At 41.3% G+C, this 25,270-nt stretch overlaps 1 protein-coding gene across 3 annotated transcripts in view; it reads left to right on the forward strand.

The window, feature by feature from the left end:
- The window catches only part of PAX3 (paired box 3), a 106,710-nt gene extending 88,714 nt beyond the window's left edge, over positions 1-17,996 (forward strand). For all 3 annotated transcript variants that reach the window (XM_081910494.1, XM_081910492.1, XM_081910493.1), the window contains 2 exons: positions 13,878-14,124; positions 16,491-17,996. In XM_081910494.1, the coding sequence (XP_081766620.1) occupies positions 13,878-14,124; positions 16,491-16,525 (282 nt within the window). In that variant the 3' untranslated portion in view covers positions 16,526-17,996. The remainder of the gene's footprint in view (positions 1-13,877; positions 14,125-16,490) is intronic.
- The last annotated feature ends 7,274 nt before the right edge of the window (positions 17,997-25,270 follow it).

Consider the following 25,270-nt stretch of genomic DNA (forward strand, 5'->3'; position numbering starts at 1 on the left):
TGTGCATACGATTGTAGCCTAGGATTGGGTAAAGCTTTAAAGAAGGTTGTCTTTCCATGTACTTTGTTTACATTTCAGTTGGATGTAGACATTTCCAACTCAATAATGCATAACTGTCCTTTGGCGTGTCTGGAGTTCACAACTTCATATCTTCCAGATTTGATTGGTTAATGGAAAAAAAATTTGTTTTGGCTCAGTAAATGGAGGAATGGGGAATGAGACTTTATGAAACCAAGAGGGGTTTAGAATTCATGGTTCACTTCAATGGCACATATTGCCATATGAAAGAATTTTAGAAATAAAATGCGTCTGTCAAACCTAATGTGGATCTGAGCTATGTTTTCCAGACACCAGAATCTCCCAAGCATGTTTTACTCACCTATGACTTTTTAAAAATGCAGAATCCGTATTTTTGTTCTCATCTAATTAGTTCTGCTGAGCGAGCAATCATTATGAGGCTAGATTTTGGAAGGAAAATAAACGTGAATCCATGGGTCTGGCTGTGGTAAAAAATCAGTACCACTTAACAGTTCAGTAAAACAGTAGTTCCCAATTAGCTAAGTACTGTAGACCTGCTGTTTTTTCACCAGCCAAGCCACGGACACATTATTTTTGAAAAGTTTGCTATCTCTGTGGCAATTTTTGTTATGTGAAGGGTGACATAGATCCCCTGGGTGGGTTACGTGGACCCCCTGGGGTCTGTGGACCACCAGTTAGGAACCCTTGCTGTAAAATATTGCTTAGATATCATTATAGCTTGAAAGGCACACTTTGCAACTGATTCAGTTACATGGGATTGTGTATCCATGCCCATTAAAAGGATACTATTGAAGATACCTTTTTAGAAACTTTTGATGCATTGAATTCTCCTGGAAAAAGATCCATTGTATAAAGACTTGAATTGCTACAATATAAATAAATTGAAATAGATACACACATATTTTTGACAGAAAAGATAATTGTAAGTGGCTGGCAGTGGCTGTTCAGAGCCTCAGGTGAGAAAATATTCTCTATCATCTGCTACCTATTCTTTTCAACTGGAGATGCCAGGGATAGATTTTAGGAGCTTCTGCATTTAAAGCACGTGTTCTATCAATCAGCTACTGTTCCTCCTCAGTTTTTCCTCTTATTGAACATTTATGTCTGTGTGATCCTTGTCATCAATTACATCCCTTTGGCAAACACCACAGGAGTATGATATACATGACACCAGCTGGATTTATGGCAAATTCTTCAGCATAGTATGCAATAGGAGAGACAATGTCTTGCTTTAAGATTCACGTGAAACCTTCTCAGCTGCTGTAAATCAACTCCCTTCTGATGTTGATTCTCATCATAGGCCCATAATTCCTGTGGCTTTTCTGAGTAGCATTTTTGTTAGGTGCCTCAATTTCATTCTGCTCTGGCACTTTTTCGGGAGGATTTCTTATACGCCTTTCTGCTGATTAAATGGACCATTATAAAATTACACAACACAGAACTTTTTATATATAAACTTTTTAAATATAAAAAGCATAAGCAAAGACGAGGCTGATATGTATTGTATGTGGAAGGTTTGTGTCTGGATCTTCCAATCCTTTTCTCTCTGTCTCTGAAATACTGTGGATGACTGTCAATATATTTAGAATGCAGTAATGCAGAGAGACTCTTTTTCTTTCCTCTACACTATTTCTGTTATTTGTTCTTTAAAGAAATACGGTTGCAGTGGGAGATACAGGTACCTTCATTTTTCTTGAAAGGTCAAATTACAGTGGTACCTCACAAGACGAATGCCTCGTAAGACGAAAAACTCGCAAGACGAAAGAGTTTTTCGTTTTTTGAGTTGCTTCGCAAGACGAATTTCCCTATGGGCTTGCTTTGCAAGACGAAAATGTCTTGCAAGTTTGATTTTCAATGCATTCCTATGGGAATCCGTGCTTCACAAGATGAAAAATTCGCAAGACAAAAAAACTCGCAGAACGAATTAATTTCGTCTTGCGAGGTACCACTGTATAGTTATGGGGGAGATTGTAATCAGGAATGGTGGGAACGAAGGGTGGGGATATTGTGATCGCTGAGTACTTCTCTGGGTGCCGTGCTAGCATGCTGTCTGTACTATGTATGACACCCAGTATGCATTGCATTGTATAATCTAGGTATCTTGTTTAAAAAGGTCCTTAACATGTGTGTAGTTTTTTGATCCTTGGAGTGGGAAGGAAAGGGGAGACTGAGGGCATTATCAATACAGGCGTAAGCACACCTACCCACCCCACTTTATATGCGTGGCACTGGGAAATAATTCAATAATTCAATTCATACCCAGAAATGGTGGGGAGAGAGCTGGAGAGTCCTAGTGACTTGCAAGGATACCATCCACGGGGCCTGAAGAGGATGTCAGTGAGGGCAGAGGAAGCCCCAAAGAGATGCAGCGGGGCTTGTTTTGGCTGCTCAGCCTCCCCGTCTAACAGCTGACATGCAAGGTAGTGCAGCAGCATATGTTGTCCCGCTTTTTCCAGCCTCCTGCCAGCTCCAGAGCTTCAATTCTACTTGTGGATATTTTTGGATATAGTCTTTTTCAGTGCTTTTTTTCTGGGGGGATGCAGGGGTATGCATACCCCTAAACATTTTGTGAATATAAGTTTGGCCTCATTGAGGGGCAGTATTTCAATATGAGTAGGAAAATGAGAGTACCCCTAAACATTTTTTAAAAGAAAAAAAGCACTGGTATTTTTGGTATGGATTGAAGAGACAGCGGCAGAGAGGGTGTTTCGTGGGTGCTCCCATTTTACACGGTCTCACTTATGTGTGCGGGGGCCCAGAACGTAACCCCTGCGTGGGGGATTGCCTGTAGCTGCAAACTGTCAAAACATTACAAAACTTTTTTAAAAAAACCAACAACACAGCACTGAATCTGAAACAGCAAGGGGAAGGTTCATGGGAGAAGAACAGAGCTGGAAAATGAAAATGTAGTGACAGGCCATTGCAGAAAGACTCTAGTAGTGGGTAGGCAGGCAGACATTCTTTCAAAGGCCAGCTGTTGGAAGTTGAGGAGAGTGTATTGGGGGATTTACAGGTAGGATTTTGACATGTCAATTCTGCAGTGCTTCAATGGGAGAAGGATGGCAGAGTGTTTGTGTGGCCTGCTCTGCCCTAAATGGCACATGATTGTGGAATAAGGGCTACAGTGTCTTTATTGAGTGTGTGGGGGCAGAAGAGCTATGGTAAAAGCCCCATAATGGCTAGTAAATTGTGTGTTGGAGAAGCTGCAGTGAGGTGAACTTTCTTCCCTCTGTTCTGGGGATCTGAGGTGCCTTTGCCATGAGGGACTTTTGGCAGATATGCCTACACACACGCACACACACACACACACACACACACACACACACCCTCCTTACTTTATTATTGATCAGCTTTGTAATTGACTATAATGCTTTGCCATAGAGAACCATTTAGAGTGCCAGGTGCTCTAATGAGGTGCTCTGTGGTCAGTCTTCTGAGAGTGACAACCAGAGCAGAGCAGCTGCTGGGAGAAGCAGGCAAAGACTAGAGCAACTGGTTAGATCAGTGTTGGCAGGTATCGGCAGCAGACCTGGAAGGCAATCTTTAAACACCGGCAGCAACCTTTGGGTTGCAGTGGACATTTTGAGGTGGGGTAGAAGGACTGCATAAAGGACTGACCAGAGCTGCATGTGGCCCATAGGCTGCCTGCATGTAGTTTAGAGGGTGGGGGATTGAATCCAGCCTCTAAATGCTAAATTGTTCTACAGTAATACCTCCACAAACGTCTGCCTTGTCTAGCGTCCATTCCGGCGAATATCCGTGGCAAAGCTGGAAGTACCAGAACAGGTTACTTCTGGGTTTGCCGCTCGCTTTCCCCTGTGTCCTTTTTGGCTAGCAACCGGGGCTCCTGAATGGATCCCAGTCACAAAACAAGGTACCACTGTATGTCAAATTGCATCGTGTATGTTTATATTGGTAAATCATAAATGGAATTAAATTAAATTAACAAAACAGGGGCCAGGGATCTCAGAGCCAGGGGTTCAATGTGGCCCTCCAGTCCTCTCTCTCTGGCCCTTGGAGCTGTCTCCAGGTCGTACTCCCTCATGGCTGCAATGTGTCTTGAACTTTGAGAACACCTGATGTTTGCCTGGATGGAGAATAGAGAGCAGGGTCTGAGTGTGTAGAAACTAGCCTACTGTCCAAAGGTAAAATTTACACATGTTACTCCTCCCACTTTTGTCTCTAGTCCTGGCCCACTGGCATATGGCCCCTGCAAGGTTTCTCAGGAGGCAATATGGGCCCTTGGGCTGGAATGGGTTCCACAGATGTGCTCAAAATAAGTGATCAGTACTCTCCAATTTGATCTCTTCACATCCTATCGTGGGCCCTATACAGTTCGTTCCCATCTGTATGCACCAAAATGGTATTTATACTCCATGAAGGAGGCCCAGCAGCTCCTTAATTTTGAGCTGTTCCGAACGAGTCCTAAAAACATCCTTCTCCAGTCTTGGCTTCTCTCACAACTCTGAGAAGGCCTGCATTTCTCATCAGGCTGATTGACTATTTCTTTGCTGTCTGCTTTGCTCATCATTACCAATACTCGGTGGTGGTGAGAGTTCTTCTGTCACAAATGGCCAATCTTTACAGGAACAAGGAAGTGATTAATGGTGTCAAGATCTAATGTCAAGCATTGCCTATGTTTGTATTTTTTTAAAAGAAATCCCCCCCATCTCAGGGTGTGAGCCAATGAAACAAAGCTTTTAACTTGTCATGTTGGAATGGCAATTGGTGATGTGCAATGTAGGTAAACAGTATGTTTTGTGATAATTCTGACTTCTGTGCACATACTTTGCAGGCTATTTCTGTTTTCCTGCAAATGAGATAGTGCTGTTTCTTTTTGGCAAACACTTGTAAAGCCTGAAATTTGTAGGCAAGAGGTGCTAAGTCTTAATGGCCCTGCAGTCAATGCAATAAGGCTCCTGATTCAGCATGTAAGTATTAGATTAAAAGGTTAAGACTTTACTCTTCCAAAGTCTGAAATAGAATACAGGGCAATTTTCCTGTCCTTGCATCCTACTCCCAGCCATTCCCCTCCCTACTTTGCTCTGTTGCAGAAGGTCTTGCTCATTTTAAAGATTTAAAATCTAAAATAATCTAGGAAAATCACCCTAGCTACAGCCTGCACTATCATGTCCTGTAAAGAAGTCAATATTCTTCTTTTTAAATGACATTTCATGATTTTGCCATTGCCTTGTCATTTTTTACTGTTTGGGATTATGGCTTTTCGTTTGTGTGTGTGGTAAGCTGCTTGGAGATCTTTGAGTAACAAGTCACTAACAAGTCTAAACAGTAGTAGCAGTGATAATAATAATTTCTAAAGCTGCCATTTTGAAACATTCGTTTAAATGAAAGTTCAAGATCTTATTGGAGCAACTGATAGTTTCAGGAGCCACTGAGGTTCTTGGAAAACATTCAGTGATTCTGGAAACACACATAGCTAGATTTGGGAGTATCAAGTACAGACCTACAGACTAAGCTGAAATATGAAATATGTTTGGTAGCATATGTGCGGTAGTGCACAATTCCCTCCAGTATTACCATTCCTCTTTCCAAGGAAGCAAGGAATGAAGCTTGTTTTGGCTAACACAGACAAAGGAGACCATATATCTGATGTGCAGCATTGTAACAGGCCCTGAAGAACCACTATTGTGGTCTGCTTTCAGCCTGGATAGTTTGGATTGAGAAACAGCATTGCCCACCAGGACAACCCGCACCCAGTGAAGGCCTTTGGATATGATATGTTAGTTGCTTAATCACCCTAACTCTAAAACCTAGTATACCCCATTGACTTTAGTAGGACTGACAACGCTTCATTGTGTTTCTCTATCCCCACATATTCACTTTAGTGAGAGACTTCTCTGTTGCGACAGTTAATCAGTGATATGTATAAAAGAGGTTCCAAACTCTTGCGTATCTTTCAGGACACTTGTGAGAAGTGGAGAAAGAAAGAGGGAAAGAAAACTGTTGCTGAATTTTAAGAGGGGGATGATACGTTCACCTATTACTTGCTTTTCATTTATTTATTATCGCATTTATATCCAGGGACGCAGACTTATAAAAAATATTGGGGGGGCCCGGGAAAGCTCATGAATAATAAATAAGCTCATGAATATGCAAATAAAGTGGCGCCGCCTCCTCGTGAGCGAATAGGGGAGAGCGTGCTGCGCCTATTAATCAGCTCCAAAGGAAATTGGGTGGAGCTTTTGCTCGGGAGGGAGGGCAGGAGGCATGCAGCCCGCCCCTCCCTGTGCATTTTGGGCTGGGGGAGGGGCGGCAATGGCGCTCTGCTGGAGGGGCGCTGGAGATTATTGGGGGGGCAGAGCCCCCCCAAACGAATTTTTGAGGGGGCTCGGGCCCCCTCAAGCCCCATGGAGTCAGCGCCTATGTTTATATCCCATCTTTCCAGCTCAAGGTGAGGTACATGGTCCCCATGCCTCCATCTTATCCTCACAGCAGCCCTGTGATTAGGCTAAGAGACTGTGACTAGCACAAGCTTACCCAGGGAGCTTCAAGGCTAAGTGGGGCTTTAAATCCTGGCTTCCCAGATCCTAGTACTGTACAACACTCTAACCACTCGGCTACACTGACTTTTCCTACTATCTTTGCAACAAGAGGCAAATCTCAGCACAGAGCTGGATAAGCAATCTTAATGGATCATGTAGGAAACATGGATCCTGGATTTATGTTATTTATGCTAAAGAACATTCCCTGTTCCTGAGAGGCGCAGGAATTCCCTGGGCTCCATGTACTCAACTGAGTTTCCAGAAATGTGAGGGAGTGACTAGGGACAATAGTCCCTGAACAAATGATGGCAGCTGTGGCTTATAATATTGATGATGGTGATGATAAGAACACAGATAAGCAATTATATAGTGCCTATCAAGTCATTCACATGCATTATTTCTGCAATCCTTTTCTTCATAATTTTTTATTAGTTTTCAAACAATTAAACAAATCCGATTCAGTTTCAATACAGTATTCCTTTAAGAGTTTGACTTCCCATCCTTACTTCATCGATGTTTCTATTCAAATCATTCATTTACCACCATATATGTAAGGCTGAAAGAGAACTCCTAAGCGAGTTCATGGTTGAGGTGAGATGATCACTTTAAAGGCTGTAGTCCTCGACACGTGTTCAAGCCCCATGAGAATTGAAGAGGTGGGCTGCAGAATGTGATTTTTTTTTTTGAGGGGCGTAATTTTTTTGAGGGCCGGGGCGAACGGGGAGGTGGTTTCCTAGTGAAAAGAGAGCACAGCAGGTAATGCCATCCATCTTAGCAGCAGTTTGAAATGTTCAGTGTAGTGATGAATGAGGGTATCTGACCCACATCTGTTTTACATTAGAATGGAACACTGCCCTGACATCGTTAGGAGCATTTGTCAAGATTCCCTGGACAGAGCTTCTGTAAATTACATGCTGCAAATGTGTCAGGGTCAGATAAGAGGATATCATTAACTCCACCAAAGTTTACTCGTGATCCTGTCAGTTCAACTTAATACGTTAACAGCCAACAATTTTCTTTGTGCTGTTTCATTAAATCTTTCAATCAGGGTGAGAGAGGAGGGAGGGGGAAAAGTATAACTGTAACCCCAAAATATAGAACGTGTTTGCCTCCCATAAATCATATTAATTGCAGACATGGTCACAGAGCATATTAGATGCAGGCATGCGTAAATGAATTAAAACATGTGAGGGTTTTATGATGCCTATGGTAGGTCCAACTTGCTATAATACTAATCATGTTAAGTGGCATCGCATTTCATTTCAATGAAATAACCTTTTTCTCAGATTAGCGGGATTTACATTATTCAGGATAGATGGACCTGCCATAATAACCTAATAATAAACCAGATGTTGCCTACATATATTTAAGCTTTCATCACTCACCTCAGCTTAAATACAGAGGGTCAGCTCTTCAGCTGTTGTGGGGATGGGGCATTTACACCAGCTGAGCTTCTTTGTTATTTCTGGAAATTACAGCATCTCTGTATATTATTGGATGTTTCCTAGTTCACTGCATTTAGCGGCAGGCTTAGTATTCTATGCTTGGAAGCCTGTGCTCAAGGTACAAAGTGGGACCCACAGTGTATTCTTACAGAGATGGATGGAACATATTTGATAATGGGAAATGGCAGTTGAAAGTATGAAACCATTCGGCATATATGAAGCAAGTTTTCTTGCGTAATGTGATCCCAAGTCCACATCAGTTTCTCTCAGAAGATCAGAACACTATTTTGCCTGGCTTTTTGGAAGCAACAGAATTTTGTTGAAAACTAATATTAACAAATGGGTTTTCAGTATCATTAAATTTATTTGCGTGTCGAGGTCCCCAGGGCCACCCGAATAACTCACACATCACACAGAATTTTTGTTTAAGATTTTTGGCATAATTTTGGCCACAACTTTATTAAAATAAAAATTTGTGAGTGGTTGCTTAGGCATTGGTTGCGACTATCTGCCCCCACCATGGGGGACAGACTGACATTCCGCACGATGCGAAAGTCAGAATAGGAGAATACACTTGGGGGTAGCGTCGGAGCAGGGAACCTGCCCTCAGCCCTCCCCAAATGCAACCTGGAGCTCATTGCTATGGCCCGAGCCCCCTTGACAGAGTGGACAAGCAATAGTTAGCCCCTAATTCCTTTAACGGAATCCCTTGCAGCAGCAGCATTAGAGGGGCAGGCACAGCCAATCCATGCCCCTCAACCAACCAAACCATAAACCAATGCCTAACCATGAACCTTACAAGTTGTAACGATTTGCTACGCAGTAGGCAAAAACCAAATGGCCCCAGCCAATCAGCCAGATGGACAAAATTCCTACTAGGCCGCTGCCCCAAAGCAGACGATCCCATGACAGGCATAGCAAGGTCAAAGCGAACAACCCTATTCTAAGGAGGGAGGGACGGGTAATCCGATGCACGGGCGAAAAGAGGAAGCCCTAGCCTCGTGCAAGAAGTTTTAGCATTTCTGGCTGTCAATCAACAAATGGCAACATTAACTTTTTCCCAACAACAAGGGAAGCCCAAATTGCATCAGTGGCCGATGGTCAATTAGCCCGCCCCCAACTTTGGAGTGTCCTGGCGGCCCCCACCGCAACACGTGCTCTCCGTGAAGGAGAACACGCTTTGTTTGACCTCTACTGTGTCTGGAGGAGCCACACATCCATTGTATCCCCAGGAAAACTAGGGGCAAGTAAACAGGGTGCTTTTGAATCATATATGCAGGCCTTTTTTTCAGCCAGAACTCACAGGAACTCAGTTCTGGCACCTCTCTGATGGATGGCATTGCCATTATAAGAGAATAAGGGAAGTGTTCATGGTGAGTTCTGGCATCTCTTTTTCTAGAAAAATAGCACTGCATATATGTATATTGCAAATTTGAGCCCTAATGAAACTTTGGCAGGAAATAGCAACGTGGATTCAGCAGGGCTGAAAGATCACATGTTTAGCCTTTCCCCAAAGGTCACATGGTTCTACCAGCCTCTCTTATAGAGAGAGGAAACTTCTGAAGCAAAGGAGGGACCTTCTGAATCAGTGGAGGCTACCATGCAATTGAGAATCCAGGGCCATAGGTGTGTGCAAATAAGGCATGCAATCATTAGTTGTGTAAACTCAAAGGTTATGCACCAGTTGGAGGGCATCTGTTGTATTCCTTCTGAAGTAAATATTGAAGTTAGGTAAAACATAGGAAATACTTTATTTCTTCCTGTGCTTTAATCACGTAAAATATGTAGCATATTCAACATCTGGTGTGACCTTTGGCCTCAGTGGAAGGGTGCTGGATTTTAATTCTAAAGGGAGTGGAACCCAGTGTAGCAATATGCTGGGTGCAACTGAATTCTATGCAAGTGGTGAAGATAGCACTGAATGAATCCCATCAGGAGGAAATAAACCCTCAACTGAACTGCTGGGCTTTTTCTTGCTGGCTTTCTGAAACCATTTAGCAGGAATGGAACTATATCCCCAAATAGCTAAAATTTGTGTATCTCATATTCATGTTTCCCCTTCCCATTCATTCTTGGAAGCTCAGAGTGAAAGATCCTTAAAACACATAATGCCTAAACATTCAAATAAACATTTAAACATTTAAATAAAACAACAATGTCATAATACAAGGACAAAACAACTTTCCCTACACTTTCTACCAGCTTGTTAAAATGTCATGTTAGCACAACAGAGAATGCAAAACAGAATTATTTTTTCCTGAAATAGATTTAGCTTTTTAAAAAAACAACAAAAACAGTATACATTATAGAGAAACAATTGTTTCTCTTTTTACAGTTCATTGTTTCTTTAATGCCACCATATATTTGTTCTCCTTTTATAGTTTTTTTTATTTAATCATATATGTATATATGGAAAACTTTCAGAAAAGCCACAGAATTGTAGCTGGAAAAATCTCTACTGCAAGTCAGTTCACATCTCTAGAAATTAGGTCCAGGTGTAGAATGGACTGCTTATCTTGGCCTGTCCATCAGGAGGGGATCCAGAAGTTGATGGACTCCAACTCCCATCAGTCCCAGCCAGCATGGCCAATGGTCAAGGAAGGCAGGAGTTGTAGTTAAACAACATCTGCAGGTCTATAGGTTAACTGCCCTGCTGTGCATCATTTACTTCTATAGTCCTTGGGAAGCAGAGGTGCTCAACATGTCTCAGGATAAGTCTTTTAATTGCTTTCCTAACAGAGCGATTAGGGTGAAGCCAGCCATGCCCTTCCTGTAACTCCTTGTACTGGTGCTATAAGGTCACGACACATACCGCAAGAGAGAGTTTCTGCCTTTAGGCTACTTCCCTTATAGCTTTCAAAGAGAAAGGGCCCAAAATCTAATTACCTAGATGCTAATCAACTGCAGCACGAATCCAAAAGACTCTGGAAGTATTTCCAATATGACAATTTTTGCTCTGATTCTATATTATTGTTTTTCCATCCATGAAGATTACTTATTTACGAGTGTTGTGTGGTTGGATATGTTAGATAGTGCCCAACGCTTGGCAAAGATGACTGAAACAAACATTGGTTAAAATGGGGAGGGGGGAATGAAATTAATTCACCTCGCAAGTCCACTTTTACCATGTGGGCATGGCAAAATGGGTGCCTCTCAGTGAACATCCAGAATTTGGTGAATGGTGATTATTCATCAAAAGTGAAACCCGAAATTCTTTATTACATTTGTATCCCACCTTTCCTCCAAGGTGTTCAAAGTGGTACACCAAGCTCTCTTTCTCTCCATTTTCCTCCTTACAACAACCCTGTGAGGTAGGTTAGGTGGCGAGACAGTGAGCGGCCCAAGGTTACCCAGTGAGCTTCATCACTGAGTGGAGATTAGAACCCCAGTTTCCCAGGGATCCATCTTTAAACCCTACACCACTCTGGCATTCAGAATTTCAGATAAAACATTGGTAGAGCACTGCCTGGGTTTTATCTCTGGCATCTCCAGATGAGAACTGCTGCCAGTTAGTCTAATTTTCCTCAAAAACAATGGAGAGTAGTGCCAGTATCTCCTGTTGAAATGAAATGGCTCGCTCTGGTCCTTAATGGTAATAATGCCTGAAAAAAGTTAGTCATGGGCTGAAACACCACTTGGAGCTCCTTAGAAGAAGTGTGGGATACAAAGGCAGCATATCAGAACAGAGCTTCGCTAGATCTACTCAGGATTAATGATGGGATAATCTGGCCTATGTAATTTCTACAGTGGGAATAGACTTCCACCTGCCCTGACTGCAATTAAAAACACTTTCCAGGCAGTTCTAATCTTATGAGATGCCCTGACGATAATGGTGATCTCAGCACCACCACATCCACTGTTTCTCTGAAGCATGGTAATGCTGGGTTGATCTCATAGACAGAGCCAACAGACAGGTAATTCATGGAATATGAGGCCATCAGTGACTACCAGCTATGATTGCTATGTTCTACCACCACTGTTGGAGGCAGTATGCTTCTGAATGCCACTCGCGGGGAATCACATGTGAGGAGAGTGCTCATGTTCTTGACCTAGTATACCTGAAGGGGTGTCTCCACTCCCATCATTCACTGAGGTCCAGTTCCAAGGGCCCATCAAAATAAACAACTATCTGACTTTTAGAAGACATCAGAAGGCAACCCTGTTTAGGGAAGTTTTTAATGTTTGATGTTTTATCGTGCTTTTAATATTCTGTTGGGAGCCACCCAGAGTGCCTGAGGAAACCCAGCCAGATGGGCAGGGTATAATTTGTTTTATTTTATTTTGCTTGTGGGTTTCCCATGGGCATCTGCTTGGCCACTGTGACAACAGAGTGACGAACTAGATGGGCCTTTGGCTAGATCCAAACAACTCTTCATATGTTCTTAACTACCCTGAGTAGGGAATGTTTTGAAGTACATCCAGATTATGAGTGCCTGTGATCCTATAAACATTCAGTTGGGAGCAGGTCCCATTATTGGAACTTGTATCTGAGTAAACACGGATTGAATAGAGTTGCACAAGGCTGGCATACAGCTTTCAAAGACAAAGCAGACTGTTCCAAATAATTGCAAAGACATGTAGAAGTGCCATTTTTGCCCTAAGAAAATCAACCCTAAGAAACTTGCAACTGTGTTGATATTGGGAGGTTGCAATGGGTTCTGTGAGTGATGCTCGGATCCTCGCATCTCAGTTTTAAAGCAACCCAGCAACTGGATTTAGCTGGGATCTTGCATTTGCATCAGTCAGATGAAATGTTTTGCAAAACTGCAGAGCTGAAGATGAGCAGGATTTGACCTATCATGCTAACTACAGCAAATAGGCAAACCTGTCTCCAAATAGCTAATCAAGTTAACAATCTTATCGTTATGCAGTTCATTGAAGAATTTTAACTTTCTGATAAATAATTTGTACTTTAGCCTCTAATCAAATCATGAAGGTTGTGCCAAAATAAATATCTTCTAGATTTACTGTTTTTGACATAACTCATGCCCAAAATGAAGTCCTCCCCTCCCACTGCAATCCATTATTTCTGAGTCTTGAAAGGACAAATCTCACAACCCCAAACATTCCTCAGAAGGAGACTTCACCAAGTTCAGTGGATCTGAATTCCTAGTAAACAGATTGCCATTGAATTCAAATACAATTATCCTCAAAATACTTATGCTAGCCGTTGGGGACAGAGAACCTGTGTTTCATTCCAATTCCCATCAGTCCCAGCCAGCTCAGAGATGGTGGAGTTGCAGTCCAACAACATCTGACGACCACAAGTTCCTTCAGAAGGAGATTGGGGGTAATAATAACAACAATAAAATCTTCTGATAGGAAAACCAGCTATGTGAAACCACTTTTTGAATTATTAGGCCAAATGGTTATCCATTTGGGAGCACTAGTTTGGGAGGGCCAGTGTGATGTAATGGTTTTGGTGTCAAACTAGGCCATGCGAGACCAGGGACAAATCCTCACTTGGCCAGTCACCAACTCTCAGCCTATGAGGACAAAATGGAGAGAGGCGGGGAATTATGTATGCCAACTTGAGCTCATTAGAAGAAAAGTGGGGTGTAAAATATAATAAATAGCAAATGAAAAATAACAACTGCAGTGAAACTACTCTCAGTGTATGTGTTTTCATAGAGCTTAAAGAAGCTAAAACCATTGTGAGATGTGATCAGTCATTATAGAATCAAATAAATGGTATTCCTATACACTACAGATACTATTTTATTTGGGTGGTGGTGATGTAGCAGGGATGCCAGTCAATCTGTTTAAACATATGCCATATCTATTTCTTCTTGAAATTTGAATGTCAAGAATTAGAGACTTAATATTCTTGTGGATTGCTTAATGTATAGTTTTGCATGTCTATTAACCGTTTCCCCCCTTTTTGTTTTAGGTAATGGGCCTCTTAACTAACCATGGTGGTGTACCTCACCAGCCCCAAACTGACTATGCCTTGTCCCCATTAACTGGGGGTTTAGAACCGACCACTACAGTATCGGCTAGCTGTAGTCAAAGACTAGATCATATGAAAAGTTTAGATAGCCTGCCTACATCCCAGTCGTACTGCCCACCAACATACAGCACCACTGGTTATAGTATGGACCCTGTCACGGGATATCAGTATGGACAATATGGACAAAGTGAGTATTAGGTCATGATCAATCTATATAAAAGCCAGTTTTGGGGTTCTGTCTTTTTGTCATGTAATTGGATGTCCTCCAGATGGTTTGGACTACAATTATCATCTGTCTGGAGGGCACCAGGTTGGGAAAGGCTGTTCTAGCATTGCAGGGCAACAGTTGAACAGGTCTTATTTGAGACATCATTGAGTTGTGCCAGTTCCATGCAATATGCCAGTTAGGACCACCCTGGTACTGCCCAAACTGGTCCATCCTCTAGCATGAGCCAAAAACAGTACCCAGGGTAGAATTATGAAGCTTCAAGGGTGGAGTTATGAGGCTCAGTTCTCAATAGTATCTACTGAGTTCAGTGATACAGCAAGAAGAACCTGTCTCCTGTTGAAGACAAAACTTTTGAGGCTCTTAATGCACAGACCCCTTCTTTCCTGACGACCTGTGCTATTTCATGCTGTTTTAATTTATCATGTATGTTTAATGGTTTATCATGGCTTTTTATGGATTGTATTTTGCTAATATCTTTAAGCTGTATAGAGTGTGTGTGTTTTTTCAAAAGGGGGTTAGACATTTTACAATAAATAAATGATGGGAATTTTGCAAGTTTATGAAAAACATTTCATCATCATCATAGTTATTGAGAATCCAAGTCCAAACCTGTTTTTAGCCTGAGTGGTTGTTATATCAGAGGAATGAATGAATGAATGAATGAATGAATGTTATATCAGAGGTAGGGAACCTTCAGCATTTGAGATGCTACTGGACTCTGTTCCCATCAGCCCAAGCCAGTGTGGCCAATACTGTAGTCAGGATTAATGAGAGTTGTAGTGAAATATAATTTATGTGTATGTCAGCGCCTAGGGCTTGCCGATCGAAAGGTCGGTGGTTCGAATCCCCGCGGCGGGGTGCGCTCCCGTCGTTCGGTCCCAGCGCCTGCCAACCTAGCAGTTCGAAAGCACCCTCGGGTGCAAGTAGATAAATAGGGACCGCTTTCTAGCGGGAAGGTAAACGGTATTTCCGTGTGCAGCTCTGGCTCGCCAGAGCAGCGATGTCACGCTGGCCACGTGACCCGGAAGTGTCTCCGGACAGCGCTGGCCCCTGGCCTCTTGAGTGAGATGGGCGCACAACCCCAGAGTCTGGCAAGACTGGCCCGTACGGGCAGGGGTACCTTTACCTTTATAATATGCAACTAAAAATTCAATAAAGATAATCTTAAAGAGAGAGAGAGTTGTAGTCCCAACATCTGGTGGGCCACAGATTCCCCCGATTACCTTGGCAAAGTAAATTTCATTTAGGCTGCAATCCCATTAAAATCAATGGGGCTTACTTCTGAACAAACAGGCAGAGGATTGCACTATAAGCCTCCATTCTGCATTTGTAAAACAGAGATTATAATAGCCTGTATATATTGACATGATAAATTATATCTAATCTAACTCTTCTTGACTTAAGTATAGAATTTGCAAATATCAGTATTCCCAGGGGCCATGTTATTCCTAGAGTGATCCGGGCAGCAAAACCATATTTCAGTGCACAACTTGACAGGTAGGCAGGCCCTATAATAAAGTTAGTGATATTTAATAATAAAAACTTCATAGTTACAAAATTCATTCACTCCTGCCAAGGGGAATGGCCAAAGGGGTTGTATACAACCCCTCCAAAAGAGATACTAACATTCAGGTGTGAATTGTCATTCTCTCTTCGTCTGGGACAAAAATATTTTCCTTAAAAATGAAACAATGGTCAATTTTCTAACCCATTTTAAATTGGGCAAGATTATTGGGCTGCTCAAACCATTAACACCTCCTCCAAAACAAAAGGAGTCTTATTTTGACCATTAAAAGTGATGCATACATCTGTAATAACAAAACAAGATAAAAATGTTTGCCCATAAGAAGAAATAACAAGAATACATGTAAGTCAAGAGCGATGGTGAAGCACATTCATTTTCTTCCTTTCATAGCAGAGCTACATTTGCTGCTAAGACAGTGGATTGTTCCAGCAAGATTTCTGCTGCATAATTATTTTCTAAAGTGATGTCAACAACATCTTGATGTTATTAATTGTTGAGACATGAAACCTGATTGCCATTAGGTAAAACAGAGGGGTTGTCCAAAATGAAATAACCACTGGCATTCCACTATTAGAAACACATGTTCTTAATGAGGTCAGCTCAAGAATCATTATAGTATATAATCCCAGATACATAGAGTTTTGTCAAACCTGTCCTAAAAATAAAAATATTAGGCCCTTTCCTTTGATATATCAGTATTAAATATGACAATGTCAACCTGTAGTTGACACTGCCCCTTGCTGTGAGGTTGTCACAGCATGACTTAAAAAGCTTCTTTTGCTATTTTCTTTTCTTACAGGTGCCTTTCATTATCTGAAGCCAGATATTGCATAAATGAACTGCCCACTCCAAGTTAAAGCCAGCCTTGTTCCTGGTCTCACTCCAGTATTTGGAATGGAGCGATCTTCTCACCAAAATGAGGCCCAGAACGGAGTGATCATACAAGAGATAATGGGACTGTTATGTTTTTTTTCCTCCAATCAATGCTTTCAATAAGACATTTGGACATGTTGGGTAAAGCAGCTCGGAAGACAAAGACCATGAGCCATAACACAAATAAAAAGCAGCACAGTTCAGCACTGATTTGTATAAAGAAGAAGAAAAATGGCAGAATGTTTCAAACTTCTGAGCTGCAGTAAACATTCCATTTTTAGGTTGACGAAGAGGCATGGATTAATTTGGACACACCGTGTTCTAGAATATGGCATGGGATATTCTGCAAATTCAAACCATTTTTGACATTTGATGCCTACTTTTGACTCTGCTCAGTTTGCAAAGCACGGGCAGGAGAACACTGTTTTACACACTGGAAACTCAAAAGGAAATGTTAAGGTCCGTAGGAAGCTAGACTAGATGTTTGAAGACTTCCAGAAATAAGTTATTGGCTATCTTCTTGTTCTTTGTAATCATATTGTTGATAAATGTCACATGCGAGGGTTTTCTTTTTCTTCATTGCAGCAAATGAAATAATTGTGTAACATGAAGAAAAGTTTTGCAAAAGTTTTTTGTGCGTGTGAAGTTTTCCTAGTCCGTGATACCTCCTGGAAGAATCAAGCAACAACAAACAATACAGAATACCTTTGATTTCCATGACTGCTTAACAAAGTGCAATATGGCGTACCTCACCAAGCCTTGGTAACATCCAAGGTCTTATATATAGAATCAAAATTATATTTTTCCAGGTACTTTTATTTTTTCAGTACATAGTTCACTCTTTTAATATGCTGAGGTGTCACAGTCTCTTTAAATGATCTCCAGTTTCTTAGTTTTGACAGGTGACCATTCTGGGGAGACAACACATTTTAAAATTCTTATGTTTACATTTATTATTATTATTAGCAAAATGCAGGACATAAATCACAATGTCTCTGTAGGTGACATGTAATTTTAAATTATACAGTGGCATCCAATATATAAAGGAAAATCCAATGGAAACCAAGGTTTACATACGTTTTTTGTGTTGTGACATTTTCAAATGTCAATAAATTTGTGTTTTGAAATGTTAGGAGGGACAGGAAGATGGAAGGCAGTGTTATTTATTTTTCTTTATTCTTGGAACAATGAGTGAGGTAGGGCACAAATACATTCCTTATAGAATTCAACTCAATGAAAATAGTGAGTTAGTAAGACTAGGTACAGAGATTAGTTTTCAGATTGGTCTTAAAGGGTGATGGAACAAAAGAAATACTATCTTTGTGTTACAGCCTCTACCAACAACACACGTGTTGTAAAAAAAAAAAAGTCTCATATTAAAAAGTGCAGTAAATATTTACTATTTATAATGAATAAACAGCTATGAAAACTTGCCAAGCACTCACTGCTTTTGGTCATAAATTGTGCAAGCAGCAATGATATAGCATCAATGGGCTTTCAGGAAATATTGTTGTTGTTAGTGTTATTAGTGCTTCTCCCCCCCCCCCCAAAAAAAGCATCACCAATGTACAATCCACTCTACAGAGTAATGGGAGTAAAATGGCAGTAATACAGGGGGCTGCCTTGTACCAACTCAGGCCATTGGTTCATCTAGCTCAATTTGTCAACACTGATTGGCAGAAGTCCTCCATGTCTTTCCTAGTCCCACCAAAAGATGTCACAGGTTGAACCTGGGACCTTCTGTAGTGCTGTACCACTAAACTATAACCCTTTCCCCAAGAAACTTCTTATGGCAGCATCACTCACAAGGAACCTACAGTCCAAGGTCAGAAATACACGTTCCATGCAGTTCCAGTCTTGTTTGATTTATAAAATGCTGTGCTTTGGACCACAACTTGAAGGGAAAAGAGAGAAAATCTCCAGGCACACATGAGAAAAGTTTTAATTGGTCCTAGGATGTGTACATATTATTGTTTATTCCAACATGCTCCCACCACTGGTGTTTGAAGCCATGTCGACATGATATTAGCCAGAATCCATATACTTCCTTGTGGTTTCTTGAACAATACTATAGTTCAATATGTTTTCCCTCAAACTGGCTTCCATCCGAGTTGAAAATATAAGCCATGTTCACATCACACTTAAGCATGGTTCAGAATGACATGTCCAATGGAATTTATGAAAATGCTAACTGGTATATCTGAAGACATCTACCAATCCATCTTTTGGTCTACCAACACCATCTTTGCTTGTGTTTTCCCTGTTGTGATATCCCACATGCTCACATCAGGGAAAGATCAGTTTGCCCTTGCTTTATTGCAGAGCAATTCTGCTATGCTCTCAAACAGGAATGAGTGAGCCTCAGCTCAGGGCTGTTTGAAAGGCCTGCTCTGGGAGCTGCTTGTGGCTACTAACAGTGACAGAATATGCTTAAAGGTGTTTCCTGCTTTGTAATTACTTTGTGGGCCATGTCTTAGTAAGCCTGACGTTGCCAGGGTAGGGGCACAGGAAGCAATAAACGACATGACAATATTAGGGGGATCGAAATGGCTGCAACTTTACTGATTACAGATGCAAGAAGTCTTTGGCTCAGGCATCGGCTATGTATCCATCCTGGATCAGCCAACCTGGTTGCTGGCTGATAAAGTTATCAGGGTCAATCCTGAGTTAAGGATCCCCATATGATGCACATCAAAGATGGGTGACTCCTCCAGGACACCAATTGGGAAGCTCCGATTGCCAACTGCACTGCTGGAAGGAGACACTGCTGGTTTTCAGAGATGGGACCATGATTTAGACCTGGACCTGAGTGGAAACACACTTACCCAGGCCTTTTTCCAAATTCCCACCTCACAGCCTGACCTCTGATTGGCCGATTCAAAAGAGGTAGAGGAGTCCTGTCATTTCCCACAGCTGGCTGGAGCTGATGACACTGGCCAGCCAACCACGTGGAGTTTATTTCCCCTCCACAGCTTGCCAGGACGCAGCTGCTGCCACCATCAAGAACCACAAGCGGTCTTTATATGCCTGAGGGAGGCTTGTGCTAAGCCCCACCTCCCCCATCACCCTCTACTCAGTTTAAGCCTTGAAGCTTTGATCCTATGGTACAGAAAGGAAAATGAGAAGAAACTAAAATGCATTCGTTAAACACATGTACACACACCCACACCCCTCTGTTGTCAAGCGGTTTTTGCAAAGGTAAATGATCCTGTGAGCTTATGTCATCTCAAATGTCTGAAGCGCAAAACCATTGTGGTCAGGCATCATTTGTTATCAAACCTATCAGGCAACGTCAGGAAAAATCAAAATACAAGTGGGGAAGACATACTTCATTTGACCTTTACGGGCTAATTTAATCAAGTTAGCCCGATGCACAAATATGAAAGAACATCTGCTGATAAGGGCAAAACTATAGCTTCCTTGTCTTGAGCTTGGAAGCAGCTCAGAGGCTTCATTAACTATTCCGTGTCCTCAGCAGCTCTTATACTGTTTTCATATGGTGAGCATATTTGCCTGTTTCCCTGTTTCCGTGCCTCTTTTCTTTGGGGCAGCAAAAGGAATGCTGTACTACCCTGTTCTGTGTGCAGTGAAGGGACAGTGTCCACCTTTGCCTACAATGTTATGCATTCTTTAAATGCACATAATGCCCCAAATGCCAGGCTGCTTTGCAAAGGGGCAACAATCTTTAGACTACTTGTGTGCCACAAGTAATGATGAAGCAGAAACAGGATAGATAAAAAGCAATGCTTAAGGTGGTTTTTATCTGATTTGTATTGGATTAAAGTTGATTTAGGCTGCAATCCTATGGTCCATGGAATAGTGTAGATTTTCCCCTCTGCAGGTAGAGCAGGAAGACTATAGAGGTATCTTCCTTGCAGCTGCAGATACCTCTCTGGTTGCCTCTCCATCGTCTTGCAGTGGAGAAGGCAAAAGCAGGCATAGCAGGGGCAGATCAGGTTTTAAGAATGTAGCCAGCTCTATACGAAATTAGTGCATTGGTACATTAGCTCAGTATCGTCCCCACTGATTTACAGCAGCTCTCCAGGTTTTCAGACTGGGGAAAATTCCCAGTCCTTACAAAATCTATCAGGTATTGAATCTGGAATCTTTTACATGCAATGCAGATGCTCTACCTCTGAGCTATAGCCCTTCCTTGGAATCTGCTGGTTTCAAAACAGGAGGATGAATAAGGACCACTGAGTTGGAAAGGGCCCATGGGTGGAAAATGAATTTATGAAGCATAGCACAAAAAAGTAGGAACTATGAGCTTCAGAACAGAAAGCATGGGCACATACAGAGTGCACTTCCTTTGCCATTGAAGAATCACTGTGTTTCATAAGAGGATTCCACAACTCAAGAGTGTTCTCAGATTGTGCTTCTTTATTGGGGGAAAAATGTTCAGAGGTGCTATTTGTTGCATTTATTTCATTTACATTCCTAGGAATTTGGGTTAGGATCAACAGGAACCTTATAAACTCATGAAGGGGTCAATGAGCAAAGGAAGTTTGGGAAACCTTGGACTAGGGATTCCTGAATGAATGATCAGCTCCCTCTCAGCAGAACAAGGCTCTTCGAAGGACAACTTCATCTGGTTTAAATTACAGATAGGTGCAGATTCCTGGGTCTCCCCCCAGTAATGTGCATTTGAATTAATGTCGGATCCCATATCTATGGTCAAGATTTTAAATGTTAATGCCCCCTGCTCATGTGCCTCAACAGTAGTTTAAGCTGCATACATTAGCGAACAATAATGTTCATCTCAGCAGTTCGTACTGCTTTCAATGACGCAAGAATAGGTCGGACCAATTTTCTTTCTGGCAGCCCTTCTCCCAAGACATGCAGATGGAGAGGTGCAGTTAGGTGAAACGTTTGGAACGTAACCCAGGTTTCACAATAAAGCTTGTTTGATGGTTCACGAAGAAATAATGGTACAGTACTGTATCCAAATCTTGCTATTGATGGAGAATGATGCTCAACAAAGTCATTGGTTTCAATGGGTCTGAGTTGGTTCTCTCTCTCTCTCTGCATGACGATTTTCAGCTTGTGGGAGCATGGAAACAGACTTTTTGACTAGCATTGCTAGCATTGCTACTCTTGTGGAATGCCTTTCCTGCTGAAATATGAGAGGCCCATCAGTGCTCATTCTGCTGGCTCCTACAGACACCTACTTAAACAAGAATTCCCTTGAACTGAACTTGGGGTTTTATTGTTTTAACTGTTTTGTTATGCTTTTTATTTGAGAAATTAGCATACACTTATGTCATTGGCAAAACTCACCTTTGAGATCCTTTGTCTCTAGAGGAAAACAAGTTATCATCCTGCTAGGGAGGTCTCCGGTGAAGGACTTCAAAGACCACTCAACAGATCTGCTCAAACAAGGTGTCCAAATGTTGCCCACAAACCTTGGAATGTAGAATCATAAGCTTTCCATTGTTGCGAAAATAATCAGCTGTAAGGCTCAAGTCTTGCTGGGTGTAGTTGACATCATAGGCTGGGACATCACAGCTGCTGATGCAAAAGCCATGGAGGGCAACACTTAAGCAGCTGATACACTTGTGAAATGTCTACGAAGATCCACTGTGATATCAGTGGCAAGTTGAAGATACCACATGACCTGGAAGAGCTGGGAAGTTTTCTTGGCTTTGGGAACTTGGCAAGTTCAACCAAAGGCCATTTACAGTTCTGAAGGAACTAGATTCCAAAATTTATAAAGAAGCATAGGATGTTGCCCTGCTCAGCAGAAATGGTTAAAGAAGGTTGCTATGTGAACAATCACATGTGATAATTGCCTTAGTTCTCTTTATTTCGGCTGTGATGAGCCCTGTTGTTAGGAGGTGGGACAATCAGACAGAACAGAGGCAGGAGGAACAGGAAGTCAAGTCATGCGGGCTTTTGACAGTCACTGTCCACCATATTGGTGGGACCTGGGCTGGCTCTTTGTTCACCCGTCTCTCTCTTTAACTTCTAACAGTCTTCCAGTGAGCAAGAACTTTCTTGGCCCAGGAGCTTCAGCTCATGGTAATGATGATCTGCAAAAATACAGGGCGATTGCTTCTATTCTGATTTTGCTCAAATTCATCAGGGGAGATTAGCTGTGACAGTTTATTCAGTGACTAAATCTTGATACTTTTTCAGTCTTAATTCATAACATAACTGTAAGCTATTGCCCTGTGTTTATATTTCCCATCCATTTCTCACATTTCCAAAGCAGACTGATATGCGATCCCAGCAGTTTAGCTTCCATAATTGGCATTTTTCTAGGACCAAAAGGAAACAAATTCCTTATCCCCCATACTTATTTAATTTCTGGGAAACAACAAGTAAAATGGCTAATCCACTGTTTGATCTTGGTTCCCTCTGCTGAGTGTTCATTTCTCTTTTAATCTTATGCTTTCTTTTTAATCTTCATTCATTGTCTCTACCATCACTGGATGAATTTCTTATCCTTTAACTATCCTATGGAAATGATAATGTGGAATCCCAAACATATTTTTTTCCCCATTTCTTTAAGACAAGCGATGGACATCTACTTCTTAAACACACTCAGCACATATTCTCTGATAGTCTGCACATGAAGCGAATGTTGCCTTCATGTCAATGAAACAGGGACCCAAGCTCCAAACATTTGCACCATCACATCTTTCCACAACAGTTTTTACACCATTTGTTACATCATTGCATTGCATGATCTGTCTTAAAAAGTAAATTCTGGTTCACACATAATCAGGCAGTAAATGCAAGGTCCATATCTAAAAATACCTTGAGCAATATTTTAAACTACTCCAAATGCTGATGCACAAAGTAATAACAACCCTTCACACCTTTTCCTGACTTGTCCAACTTGTGGTTCTGGTCAACATTCAATTGTGCTAAAGTATTTTGGGTTTAACCTTCTGGAAATCTCAGTCCCACAAAGCCATAGCTTATATAGCACATCTTGTGTGATGTTCAATTGCTAATACTTCAGAAACGTTAGAAAGGATTCCAAGGACCCAGGAAGTGACATTTATAGTCCATGCATTATATAAAGGACAAGAGTTTTAAGAATTGCTCTCCAATAGATCTTGGAGAGGGTGCAATGAAATAATGAAATGTGTCCAATGTAATAGTCCAAAATTTAGCAAGAGCAGTGCTTCTTTCTGGGAGTACACAGTAACATCACCTTTTTTCTAGAAGAAAAGCACTGGTTAAAAATGTGGCATTTCTGTAACAACTTCATGGTGAGTACCAGCACCTCTTTTTCTAGAAGAAAAGCACTGAACAAGAATAGATGAAAAGCAGCACATGGGGATTAGGGATTGAATTTGAGGCAATTTATTATATCATGAACCAGCAGGTCGCTAAAGATTCCTTACCCTGCTAGGAACATTCCATACTAAAGTAATTAGTTGGTTTATATAAAGATTTAATACTGCATCTACTAATCAGAACGGACAAAATAGTAGCTAGGATCCAGAAAGGTCCCACAGGGCCCAATTTGACATTTTAGCACAGTAAACTATTGGGGCATTTTATCATGGGAAAACATACACATCAGATTAAGATGTCTGAGAGCTACACAAATCATTAGTGTGGCCTCTTCTTGTAGGTAACAACGTATCCAGAATCTCACCTTCACCAGATCACTACAGGATACATTAAACCTGATAAATCAAAGTGGCAAGATTTCCTAACTGCTAAGTCATTTCTATAAACCTGTATCTTTTATTTCAACAATTCCTTTTTAAGAATATTTTTGGCTATCAGTATCTTCACAATTTACAAATATTTATTACGAATTAAAACAACAAGCAATTCCTTTTTTAAATTATTTTTTATTGAATTTTCACAATTATAACAAAAACAACCTGATAAAAAGGAGAAACAACAGCAGAAAAACATACAAACATCAACAAAACAAAAAGAAAAAAGGAAAAAAGAGAAAAAACCTAAACCACAACAATAAAAAAACATAATTTTATCCCATATCCCTTAAAACCCAACTTTTATTTACATTGTTAACTGACTTCCTCAAATCCCTCCCTTCTGAATTTCCTTGTATCTGCATGTAACAGCTTTCCAATATCATTCTTCCACAAAAATATTTCCATCTCCTATTTAATTTGTTCACTTTTCTTACTGTTCTAAATCCCAATTATTTAATTAAATCCTAATTTAATCCTATCCCAGTTTGGTACTTTAAAGTGATTTCTAATTTTTTGTATTACAATATTTATTCAAATAGTCCTTAAATTTCTTCCAGTCTTTTTGATATTCCTCTTCTTTCTGGTCACGGATTCTTCCAGTCAGGTCAGCTAGCTCCAGGAAATCCAACATCTTCATCTGCCATTCTTCCACCATTGGAATTTCTTGAGACTTCCAATTTTTTGCTAACAGCAGTCTTCCTGCTGTTTGTTGTTGTTGTTTAGTCATTTAGTCGTGTCCGACTCTTCATGACTCCATGGACCAGAGCACACCAGGCACTCCTGTCTTCCACTGCCTCCTGCAGTTTAGTCAAACTCATGCTGGTAGCTTCAAGAGCAGTGTCCAACCATCTCATCCTCTGTCGTCCCCTTCTGCTTGTGCCCTCCATCTTTCCCAACATCAGGGTCTTTTCCAGGGAGTCTTCTCTTCTCATGAGGTGGCCAAAGTATTGGAGCCTCAGCTTCAGGATCTGTCCTTCCAGTGAGCACTCAGGGCTGATTTCCTTAAGAATGGAGAGGTTTG

Source organism: Podarcis melisellensis (assembly GCF_964234715.1).
Source record: "Podarcis melisellensis genome assembly, chromosome: 5".
In the NCBI taxonomy this organism is placed as follows: Eukaryota; Metazoa; Chordata; class Lepidosauria; order Squamata; family Lacertidae; genus Podarcis; species Podarcis melisellensis.